The 13,434-nt window shown below is 39.6% G+C and overlaps 1 protein-coding gene across 1 annotated transcript; it reads left to right on the top strand.

Moving 5' to 3' along the window:
* The first annotated feature begins 10,782 nt into the window (after positions 1-10,782).
* LOC116935410 lies at positions 10,783-12,928 on the top strand. The gene is given in 6 exon segments (XM_045179242.1): positions 10,783-11,095; positions 11,149-11,265; positions 11,352-11,472; positions 11,525-11,640; positions 12,223-12,501; positions 12,504-12,928. Coding segments are annotated over 6 exon segments (1,371 nt in total).
* Positions 12,929-13,434: the final 506 nt, after the last annotated feature.

A 13,434-nucleotide genomic window follows, 5' to 3' on the forward strand; every position in this document is an offset into this window, starting at 1 on the left:
CTTTTGCTGTGAAGTACCACTAGTCTTGTGACGAATGTGGTAATATAATAGAAGCCACTGCTCTTCAAAAAAATAGTTTACATTCGTAACCGATCCCGGCCAATAGCCAGAAAGAACATACTCGGCTACAGTAGGGCTTCGAGATGCATTGCATTTTGTACATTCAAAGACTGTGGAAAAGCAATCGAAACGTCCTACAAAATAACACATCCTTTATTATTATGCATCCTAAAAATAATTCATAAACACATCCCATTACCAAGATGGTTGATTAAAGAGGTCCTGGTGTTGCTAGCTACTGATTGAATGCACCCAATCCCAAAGCAATTCTCGCATCTGCCGGGAACAAACATTGGCAATGGAACTTCTGAAATAAAGGTAGAAAAATATGCATGATTAATACAATTAATAGACTAGAATGACAACTAAATGAAAAACTACTATAATACTCAGAGTTTCTAAGTTCCCCTCATTTGTCAGGAACTCGGTGGACTGAAGCGTGATAAAGGCAGTTGTTAACTTTTACATTTCCGCTGATGAGTGACTTGCTTAGTATGAATGGTTTTGTCACAATTTGAACAGAGGTTGTATCTGCAAGTTTGACACCGTACAAATGCCTGGTTTTGGCACAGTGAGCACAAAGCACCCTTGTTTATACAAGAGCTCTTGATGCTTTCTTCATATATCTCATCTCTTCTTTCCTTCCACCTTGTATCCTGTGCTTCCACAAGATTTTTCCATGTAGTTAAAAATGTTTGATAGTCAGCTCTAGATGTCCTTGATTTCACTATAGGAACATCATCGACTACCATCTCCTCAATATTTCCTGTAAAATTTTTAAACATTTAGATACATTCTTGAATGAATTGAATTGTTTAATTTATACCGTTGAAGAAATCTGAACCTCTACTGGCTGGTGGACAAGACTGAGCCCATTGGACATGAATTTGATTTCCATTGCCATTTTTTTGGCTAGTCGATTTCACTCGAACCCCATTCATTTTGACGAAGCATTTCATTCTTTCAGGATTCCCTGCTTCTTCTCTTTTCTTGACCCGCAACTTTCTTTTCCTATCTGAAGCATTCTTCATTGTAAAGCTTTTTGTTATCGCTGCTAACTTTTCTTTTAATGACGGACCCGGCTGAGATTTCCCTACCTCCATTTTAATAATTTTTATTAAATAAAGGGCTCAATATAAGCACAGAAACTAAAAGATATCGAATGCAAAATTGAAACAGAAAACAATAACACAATGAAATCAGGTGATACTAAACGGTTATACCAAACGAGTTTCTTGAATTTTAATAAAAAATAAAACAAAACGTGAATCGCAAGCTTGTAGCGTAAGCTAAAATTTCTAAAAATAATACAAATAATTTGAACGATCAGCTGAAGCCATTATTCAGCGTTTTCTATTAATAAATCAATGCATGATTTCTTAAATTGACGGCCGCGACGGCTTTCAATTCAAAAAGTACCCACCCTAGTGACCAAACAACGCTAACCGTCCACAGACTCTAGTCTACCCTCGTACCTAATCGCCTACCAGGAAAAGGTCCGAGGTTGGCGTCGAGTCTTTGAGACTGTGTTCGAATAGCGAACTAACTCGCTACTAGCTAATCGGCCGGGCAGCCAACTTCTCACAATAGCGAAGTAGTTCGCTAATCACCGGGCCCAGTAGTCAACTGACTCGCGCCATCATGCGGCCATTAGCGAAGTAGTTCGCTACTGCATATCATCCTACATTTTGAATAGCGTATCACTTCGCTATTATAAGTTCCCTACATTTTCTATTAACGAAGTAATTCGCTAAAAAATTCCCAAATCGTGGCATTTCGCTAATGTGAATGGATTTTGGGAATTTCGGCTGCCCGACCGATTAGCTAGTAGCGAGTTTAATAATAATTAATATTAATTAATATATTAATTAATTAACCTTTGTTTTTCATGTTTATTTATTTATTATTATTTATGTTTACATTTATTGTTTCTAACTTACAATTTTGTTAATAAACTATTTATACCTTTATTATATCGTTTTAAATTTTATAACACAAGAATAAATTAAATATTGGTGTGTTTTCATTACAACTATTGTGAATTGTCACTTACGGGCAATTGGGTTAGTGCGGGTTCGAGAAAAAAGGTTCCAAAACCCGATTTTGGGAGAATCGGGAAAACTATATGTCCAAAAGTTTAAATAATTATAGAAATTGATAAATCTTGATAAGATCTATCCAATTCTGCAAAAATATTGCTTAAGGTGTACTAATTAGGAAAGTAAATCTCTTCGCCATTTTTCGGGTAGGTCGGTGCGGTTTAGCGGGTCAAAGGTACCCCCCCCCCGAAAAATACGTAATATTTCAAAAATGAATAAATTTTGCCTAAATTAATAGCTCTTGGTAAGGGATATCCATTTCTGTAAAATAATTAACATTATTTTCATTAAAAAAAAATTGGACAAGAAGTTGTTTGTAGTTTTTGCGCTCTAGATATATACTAGATCCAATAGACTTAAGTAACAATATGAATTTTGTTAAACTTTTTGTGTATGAATATTTTTTGGTTATTGTTCGTTTATTGTTTTTAACTTAATTTATTTATGCTATTACACTACTTATACCTTTATAAAATCGTTTTTCCATTTATAAAACAGGAATGAATTAAACCTCGGAATGTTTCCATCAGAATTATTGTGAATGATACCTCATGGGCAACTGGGTTGGTGCAGGCTGGAGAAAAATGGTTTCAACACCCGATTTTGGGAGAATCGGGAAAACTCCAAAAGTTTTAACAATTATAGGAATGGATATATCTTAATAAGATCTATCCATTTCTGTAAAAATATTGCTAAAAAATTCCTTATTGGAGAAGTAAATCGCTTCGCCATTTTTCAGGTAGGTCGGTGCAGTTTAGCGGGTCTAAGTTAACCCTTATCTCCCAGTAATACGTGAAATTTAAATAATTTTTTGTGGGGAAACTACAGTACCCACCAAACGATTAGGTACACCCCCGTTTTTTTGGTGCATTCTTATGGCGCTACGGGTCTTAGGAAAACTTGAATATCTTTTTACTGATAATTACTAATTTTTTTTTCTTTTTTCTTCTATCAGAAGAGAAAGTGTTCTAAAAGTTATCATAACATGAAAAAATTTTAGAAATTACAACCAGCGCGCTAAATTATCGTTCACATGATTAGGTACACCACTTTTCTCCCCATAAATGCCATGTTAATACCGGCGTTTCCAAAAATATAAATAAAATACTTCAAAACATCATTAAATAATTTTTTTAATGCCGAAAGACGCTTTTTCTTTACTCTATTAGAATATAGTGCATGTTTTTGAATTATTTGGACTAAAAAAATGCTTCCCTTTACCCCAAAGTGGTTATACTCAAATGATTTACAGAGAAAATTTAGATTTGTGCTTGCGCCACCAGGGGCACTGGGATCAATTTCAAGTGCTCAGATTCTGTTTTCTTTAAACACATTTAGAATCATGTGTCGCACCCTCACTTACAGCTATCACAAATTCCTACAGGTTATGGGCCCAGCTACGCGCTACCTACCTCGTGGATACTAAAGAATGAACACATCAAAAGATGTTTCTCACGTCGCCAAGTTCGATGGCCAAAACTATTCATTGTGGAAGCTGGGACTATGGGTCCTGCTCGAACAACACGACCTCATCGACATAGTTACTGGAGGTTACACCATCCCTGGAATTATGGAAGATGCTGAACGTGATGCTCAACTAGCAATCATAGTGTAAAGAACCAAAACAATTTTTTCTTTATTATTTTCCTTATTTTTCCCTACCCTTTATTCTTACGTAACATTAATTTTTTATACGCCCCTCTTTTTTATGTAATTTCTTCCTTAGACGTCTTACAGACTGATTTACCCTTCAAACAAATTTTCAATTTTTTTTGATGAAAGGCTAATTTTGCCGATTTTTAAAATAAACAATGCCGATCAATCTTTCGTTGCGAGGGGATGAAATCCTAGCCCGGGGGAAGAATAGAAGGGAAAAGCAAAAGGGGAAGAAAGGGGGAACAGAAGTTCCGACGTACGTTTTATTTAAAAAATCGGCAAAAATCAGCCTTTCACCAAAAAAAATTGAAACTTTGTCAAAATGTAGACGACTATGTCGTCTACCGTTTGTAAAAGTTTCAAGTAATAAATCATATATTGGAATTTTTAATAATTTTTTCAGTAACATACACTTTAGCATGGAAACATATGGCGAGCGCGCCGATGTTTCCAAACTTTATACCTATGACTTTGGGGCTAAACTTCTATTCACAAAAATTTCAAAAAATTCATGGTGAAAGGAAATTCTTTCCTCAACAAGAGGATTTTTTTGGATTTGCTTTGCGATAACTCAAACGTGAGTTATCGCGTAAAAAAGGGAGACACTTCGGCCCGTAAGCCGCCGTGTTAAAAGCGCGGAAAAACTCGTCGTGTTTCCAAACTTTGTGTGGGTACTGTATATTATCTATTTATGTAGTTGTTACAACAACGACTGCTCATTGATTGTACAACTGCACACCAAATGTGGACTACGCTTACGGCTCAACATCTGGAAAGGGGATCTGACAACCAACATGACCTTTTGATGCGGTATTATGAGTACAAATACCAACCTGAAACCGACATGAAGAACCATATTGCCAGCATAAAATCCATTGCCCACCAATTGGGGGAAGTTGGACGCCCCATAGAGGAAAGAGAGCTAATCACCAAGATCATTAGCACCCTCCCGTTTGACTACAAAGCTTTTGTCTCTTCATGGCAACATGTGGCAACAGGAAAACAAACATTATTGACCATCACCTCCCTCATATTACAAGAGGAGAGAGAGTTAACGAAATGGAGCCCAAAGCCAAGTGATAGCAAGGATTCTGCATTTCAAGCTCAAAAGCAGTACGAATCCCAGAGATCCTCGGGTCATTATCAGAAACGTAATTATATAATATAGTTCTCATGATTCAATTTATCTAAAGGTCTTAATATTCTCAAACAAATAAAGAAAGAGGAAGGGGAAAGAACCACTCTCAACACCCGAAAGGTCTGAGTCAGAAAAATGGACAAGACCGGAACAAAGGAGACAAACCGATGCACTGCTCATACTGTGGCTTGACAAACCATGAGCTGGAGAACTGTTACACAAAGAAACGTCATGAACGAACTGATTTCGAACGTGCTGAACTAGCCAAGAAGATGAAGATGGGCGATGGGTCTGCCAATGTGGCATATACTCAACACAATGAAAACATTTAAACTTGAATCTAAAAATTGTTGTGCTACATTCCAGAAATACAATGAAAATCAGAACTCCAGCTCGTTTCCTAACACCTCTCACCTTGAAACTCGAAGTACTGGTGATTGGTTTGCCGATTCTGGAGCGACACAACACATGTCGGATCAAAAGGATTGGCTCATGGATTTTGTAACTGTACCAGATGGCTCCTGGAATGTCGATGGAACTGGTTCGACCAAATGTTCAGTTAGAGGCTACGGAGATGTCAATATTTGGACTGAAGTAGATGGCGACAAGAAGACCGCAACCATCAAGAAAGTCTTATACGTGCCAGGGCTAGGTTTTAACCTATTTTCTATTGCCGTAGCAACAGACCTTGGATGGAAAGTCACATTTGTCGACACCATGGTCCACATTGCCTCCGAGAAAGACATAAAAATCCTAGTTGGAGAACAAGTAGGCAGGAATTTATATCTCTTAGCCATTCAAGCTCGATACAAGGAGGAGCCGACAAGTTTTGCACTGGCATCCTCTGTTTCACCTGCCATTTTCACGTGGCATCGTCGATTGGCACACCTAAACTACAACACCATCGTGAAAATGTCGTCAAGTGATGTAGTAGAAGGTCTGGACCTAGCAATAAAACCATCCCACCAGAACCCTGCAACGGTTGTGCATTTGGCAAGCACCAAAGATCACCTTTTCCTATTGGTTGGACTCGAGCAACTTACACTAGAGAAATGATCCACTCTGACCTCTGCGGCCCAATGGAAGTGGCAACACCAAATGGGTCCCTCTACTTTGCCCTATTCATTGATGACTATTCAGGATGGCGATTCATTTCATTTCTAAAGACCAAATCTGAAGCTGTGGATTGTTTCAAAGAACTTATCCATGTCATCCGTGGAGAAACAGGCAACCTAGTACGCATCTTCCAGACGGACCACGGTGGAGCATGGTCCAGCTACGAGATCACCACCTGGCTGACCCACAAAGGCATCCGCCATGAGACTAGTGTCCCAAATACACCTGAACAAGATGGTGTGTCGGAAAGAGGCACCAGAACAGTGACCGAAGGCCTGCGAAGTTGTCTTCACGATACCCAGACCCCATCGGAACCCTGGGACACCAAAGTGGTTAATGGAGCGGCAAATTTAATCAAAGAAAGTTGACTTCCAAAGTATCTCTGGGCTGAGGCAGCGTCCTTCACCGTCTACACACTCAACCGCGTCTTAAGCAAAGTCTCGCCCATAACCCCTTTTAAAGCCTGGCATAACAAGAAGCCCAACTTATCGCACCTGCATGATTTTGGCTCAATCGCTTTCATCCACATTCCAAAAGCAGAAAGACGAAAGCTGGACCCAAAGAGCATTCGTTGCATTTTCATTGTCTACAGTCACACACAAAAGGCCTACAGATTATGGAATCCGAAAAATAGAACAATTAAGATCAGTCGAGACGTTACGTTCGATGAACATCATCACCTTGTGGGTATACCCTGGGAGCCCCCTGCCTGCAACCACCAGAGAGCTCACTCACCGAACCTCGTCCACGTCCAGGACGAGCCATTGGTGGCCACCAACAAGGACACCACCACCACTGGTCAAGAACGACCTATCATCCATCTAGATAGTGACCCTCAGGTTCATCTAAATGAGGAGGTGCAGCCCAACCAGTCCACTGAGCCCAATGCTCATGATGAAGTTGACGTAGAACAGCACCCCCAGCCACGTCGCTCCCTCAGAGGTCGAGTCCCCATCCGAGAGTGGAAGGCATGCCCGGCTATGGAACGATCCGAGACCGACAACTCTTATATTCCACCCAACTACCGAGATGCAATGAACTGTCCGGCTGCCGAGAACTGGAAGGCAGCGGCTAAGGAGGAGTATCAGTCGTTGATAGAAAATGGGACCTGGTCCATTGTCTCCTGTCCGAAAGACCGAAAGCCCATCAAATCACGCTGGACGTTTGACATCAAGCCCGGATTGAATGGTGAACCACAACGCTTCAAAGCCCGATTCGTGGCTAAAGGCTACAGCCAACGCCTCGGGATTGACTTCAATGAGACCTATGCCTTTGTCGTCTCCCATGACACCTTAAGGATCCTCTTGTCAGTTATTGCCGCTGACGACCTCGAAGCACTCCAGATCGATATTAAGACTGCCTTCCTCTACGGCCCCCCTTAAGGAGGAGATTTTCATGGAGCAACCTGAAGGATTAATCATCCCAGGCCAAGAAAGCAAGGTGTGCCGTCTCCACAAGTGCATATACGGACTCAAACAAGCATCCCGTGTCTGGGGAGACCTCTTTACCGATTTTATTGAGCATCATGGCTTTCAAAGGAGCGAAGCTGACCCATGCCTCTTTTCCCGAGTACGCGAAACAGAAAAGACTTTTCTAACCCCCTGGGTAGATGACGTCATTGTTGCTAGTAATCAGAAGCAGGCCATTGACGGAATCTTGATTGTCCTTGGTGAGAAATTCTAGTTCCGATCCCACCCCGTACAACGATATGTGGGAATCGCTATAGCTTGCGATCGAAAACAGAGAAAACTACATATCTCCCAACCAGAATATCTCTCAGATAGTGAAGAAATTTCATATGACATCATGTTCTCCCAAGTCAATCCCGGCAGACCCAAATGTCCACCTAGTCAAACCAACTGAGACAAAGGAAGAAAAAAATGCTTTCCCATACCGAGAAGCTGTTGGAGCTCTACTCTATCTAGCGCTAGTAAAGACCTGACATATCATTCGCAGTGGGTCAGGTGGCTCGTTTTGTTGAATGCTACAACCTATCCCATGTCAAAGCTGTTCGATAAATCATATCTTACCTTCACGGAAACCCTAACCATGGAGTATGCTTCGCTGGATCAAACCGAAGCTCTCTGGTTGGGTATTCAGATGATGAATATGCGGGCTGTCTAACAACTCGACGCTCAACAACTGGAAGCGTCTTCATGTACAACGGAGGAACAATTTATGGTGCAGCCGCCGCCAAACCTGTGTGGCCCTGTCCACCACCGAAGCAGAGTACGTGGCCGCTAGTGAGACAGCAAAAGAAGCGATCTGGAATCGCCGCATTTTACCAATCTTCCAACAGAGCCCAGAAATGCCAATTTTCATCAAGTGCGAAAATCAAAGTGCCATTCAACTAGTATGCCACCGTGACCAGCGCCCAAAGACGAAACACATTGCTATCCGCTATAACTTCATTCGCCTGCAACAGGAAAATGGAGAGATCAAAATGGAGTTCACCAGATCGGTGAATCAACTACATTTCAAAGTTTTCCTGACTTAACTAGTTTTTTTTTTAAATGTCTTACTGCTTCCATGATCAATTTTATTCTGGCACTTAATGCGATATGTGATTGACTTGGAGTATTTGATCCTCTCTCCTCCGCCTCATCCGAAGAATTGCCAGAATCAGCTGCCTCACACGAATCGGCACGATGGCGGACGCCTGCAGCCGTCCTCGCCTTTTTTATCAAGCTGACGATCTGCGGTACAGTTATTGATTTTGCTTCCATTTCGCTTCTCTTTGCCCAGCACGTTGTTAAGGTGACTGAAAATACAGCAACAAAACAATTCTTAAAAACTTTCGGAGACAATTTGAAGGTACGAGAGAGAGATCTTACCTCCTAGGATAGCATTTACGGTGAGTAATGGTGATAGACCAGGGCGTTTATCTTTGCCCCTACAGCTTCCCTTCCACTGCAACTTATTTGCGGCTGAGTCTGCAACTACAAATCCAAAAATCAAGGACATGGCCTTGTTCATAGTTTTGACAGTTTCCAAGCAGTGACTGTTGGCAAAGATTTTCACCAAGCACACTTGGAGATGAATGTTATTTTCTATTGCCTTATCAAAGGCAGCCAATGCTGCTGGTGTGGTTGCTGGTAGGCTTTCAGAAATTTCCCCTACAACACTAGCACAATACTCGTCGGTTAGATCCTTGTTTAAGGATGGAACAGCCTTATTTAACTGTTGAGAAATATGTTCCAGCTTCGTGTTCATTTCATTGAAAATAGGATGCAACAAATTTTGTAGCTCAGATCGTATCAACTGTGATATCTCATTCCGCATTCCTTGTGACATAATGGCATTGTCTGTCACCAAATCAACAGTTGGATGATCAGGCTGCGGAAAAGCTGGATACATGAACTGATGTAATATTGCTGGATTATTCTGTACTGTAAATACAGATGTAGACTGTTCTGATGTTGTTGGATTCTTTAGCACTAGCCCTGAAGATGAAGATTGGTCTGATGTTGTTGGACTCTGTTGCACTGCACCTGCAGATGAAGATTGGTCTGATGTTGTTGGACTCTGTTGCACTGCACCTGCAGATGAAGATTGCTCAGATGTTGTTGGACTCTGTTGCACTGCACCAGCAGATGAAGATTGCTCGGATGTTGTTAGATTCTTTAGCACTATAAATGCAGATCTAGACTTCTCTGATGTTGTTGGATTCCTTTGCACTGGCTCTGCAGATGCTTGGTAACCAGTGTCAGCCAGAAAGCTGGATTTATTCTTTTTAACTTCTTTCTGTTTTTCACTTTTCTTCTTCAATTCTAATGTTGTCGTTCTGGCGCCACGTTTCCCAGGAATATTTCTCTCGTCACTCCAATGCTCCCTAGGGACGCCGTCACGTAGCCTTTTCACACATTTCAATGCTTCTGTATGCGGAACTGAAAAATCAGATAAATTGAATTATTAATTAAACATCGCCACTTATTACAATGAGCTAACCTGGTTGTTCTCCACTTTCAATTGTATGCGCTGTATACTCCATCCAGTCGTCATTTGGATAGTAATAACGCCTGAAAGTGTTGTACGCCCAGTTATATGCCGTTAACCCAGCTACTACCATTTCAGGTGGAGGAAATAAAAAGTTTGTCGAAGCACAGTTAGTACCAGAGCTAAACCAGGACTGAGGAATGGCCGAATATAAGGTAGTGACAATGCCATCTTCGTCATCTTCTAGAGTTTTGACTACTTTAAACAGTATGACTTCTTTTTTTGATAGCTTGTACTGGGTGTTTATTTCTGGGTAGGTTCCAAGCCAATGGATCTGTACCCGACCAAGCTGCAATATACAATTACGATTTAGAATTAGACCTCAACATGCAAATATACAATATACATAAAGGACATACCTGGAAATTGTTTCTACCACTTGCATTTTTAGTTGAACTTTCCTCATTATCACTGTCTTCTGACGAACTGCTATGACTATAATTATCTCGGACAGACATAATATTTTCTCTGCATAACTCTGCTATTTTATATCAAACAATTTTTTTTAATTTCATAAATTAACAGTGTAAATGAAACTTATAACTCACCAAAAATTCTGAAAGCAACACTTTTTTTGACACCACGCTAGAATAGCAGACGAAACTGAGAATGGCAGCCAGAATGAGCAGTGCACCTAGAATGAGCAGTGCCCCTAGTATTTTAAAAAAGGTGTCAACCTTTTTTGACACCACGCTAGAATAGCAGACGAAACTGAGAATGACAGCAAGAATGAGTAGTTCACCTAAGAGCAGCAGATTCAAGATGGAAGTTAGTGTGGATGACCAATTTATACCGGATATTTTGCTGCTTTGTGGAGTGTTCGGCAGAAGAATCAAGTGTTTAAATTTACAAACTCATGAACGTGCCAATTTCCACAGGAAGAAAGCAAATGCAATCATTAGTAAGTGGATAAAAGAGGGCCTGAACAGGAATACTTTTCATGATATCCAACAATCAAATGCTGCAATCCTGATAGAAAAATACAATCTCAAACAACAAACAGAGTCATCAGAACTTCATGTTAACCATGGTACTCCCTTTTTAAGTATTTACTTTTCTTTAACATAATTTTCTAACATGCAGTGGCTAATTTGTATTTTCGCATTTCAATGTCTGCAGCAGAATGTTTATCATCCAACTCAGCTCCACATACTGAAGTCGAAGAATGCTTACCTCAAGATTTTCAACCAGTACCAATAGGTATGCTGTACTAAATTGGTGAAAGAGTTTAGTTATCGAGAATGGTCATAATTGTTTAGAAATAAAAACACTTTTTATCTTTATAGACATTCATGCTGAGGATACAGATTCCATTGAGGACATTTCATTTGATTGTTGTAACTCTGTAAACATGGGGAATCCCTTATCATTTCTGAAACTTCTTCAACATTTTGCGGTTCAAACGAGGCAAAAGTTGGAGCATATGAGTTATTTGCTGAAACTGTTGAAACATTATCAGCCGGATCCTGATCGCTGACACTCCTATGAGGTCGTATTTGAAACGTATTATTTCGTGTAATGGATATTGGGCGTGTGAAAGATGTGTTCAAATGGGAATTCCCAAGCGGTTTAAGGGTCGTAAGAAGGCTTTTATTGAATTAAGAGATTTGAATGCGCCCAAACGCTTAGGTTGCAATTTTTTAAGTTACACAAAGAGAGACAAAAGTAACGACAATCACCTTTTGAATGTTGACGATTTAAGTCCCTTCATGACTAAGCCAATTGATCTCCCTATGGTGACGGGTTTCATTTTGGATCCCATGCATACTGTTTGGGCGGGTGGGTTCGGAAGGCGTCTTTAAGGGTTCGCGTTTAAAAGAAATGAAGGACGATTGAGTAAAAAATCATTGGGGCTAGTTGATAAACGTTTGATGCTGTTTAGGAAATGCACGCCTTGGGAGTATGGTGGAAGCCAAGTGCGGAGTTTATCCGAATGTGGAAACAGCTATAAGATCCACGAACTTCGTACGTTTGCTTATGTGTTACTATTTCCAGTCTTTCAAGGCCTGATGGTCGATGGCGACCTAGAACATATTTTGATGATTCCGTATTTCATGTTATTGCTGGGTGCATTCAATCCTAATCCAGTTTCCATACAGAATATTGAAAAAGCAAGAACTGTTATTAAAGATTACGTTCAAATTGTTATGGACAAAGAAATCCCACTAAGATATCTATCGCATTGTATGATTCATCTTCCAGATGACGTGGAAAAATATAAAGTTGGTGTAGAATGTCTGAGTGCTTTCGTTTATGAAAATTTTCAAGGTTATTTCCGTCATTTCCTAGCATCGGGTAACTTACCCGTAGAACAGTTACGTAATCGCCTTATTGAGAGAAGCTTGTATTTGTTACCTACCTCCGCGGACGGGCTGATTTTGAACAGTGATGAATCATTTGGAATTGAAGCATCAAAATCCGTAGCTGGTAAAAGTAGCAAAATGTGTTCATTAAATTCATTGTTAATCGAAGCAAAACACAAAAAAAATTGGTTTTTTCTACTTTTGTTTTAGGCAAAGAGTATCCAAACAACTTATGTATGTTGCGCAATGGTTCAATAATAATTGTTAAAGATATTGTCGAATTCCCGACAGGCAGTGGTACATATACCCTTGTTGGTGTGAAATTCCGTTCTTTGGAAAATGCTTTTGTCAAACCATACGTTTCGTCTCATTTCAAAACATATCTCGCTTCTAATGTTAGTTCTATTGATGAGTGGGATTTTACGTCCATACAGGGGAAAATGGAGGCAATTCCTTATAAATTTGTCGCTACAAAGAATATTGAATTCCCTGTAATTGACTCACCGAGATCTAAACAAAAATGGTTTGTTGTTCCCATCCACCATACTTTCCAGGAATAAAAGTATAACAAAAACAATAGGATTCAAACAATTCATTTTTTATGTAAGTCACGGCAAGTAAATAATAACACACAATTTTTAAAGATTAAGAAACACCTAAATAAATGCTTCTAAAAAGAAAATTCGATGCATTTAATGTGATAGTATAAATGCTTATATTTTAACTTTCAAATACGCATTTTCTAGACGCATTTTGATCGATATCTTTGAAGGGCATTTTTTTAATTTAAAAAAGTCTATTGATATCAATTCCGAACAGTTTCAACGAAAGCTGATTTTCAAGATATTTTTAAGCTTCAGCACTATCCATATGATTTGAAACCTACTGTTATGCAAGTACATGTATTAGTAGATTTCAGTGTGAGAAGTTGGGATCGTTTCATTCCAACCGAATACAGACAGTATTACACTGCTTTGGACGAGTAGGAAAATTTTTGTCTGATCTTTTATTATTCGTTTTTTCTGTTTAAAGAAATGCCTAAAAATACGATATGTAAACGCATATT

Source organism: Daphnia magna, linkage group LG9, assembly GCF_020631705.1.
Source record: "Daphnia magna isolate NIES linkage group LG9, ASM2063170v1.1, whole genome shotgun sequence".
Taxonomy (NCBI): domain Eukaryota; kingdom Metazoa; phylum Arthropoda; class Branchiopoda; order Diplostraca; family Daphniidae; genus Daphnia; species Daphnia magna.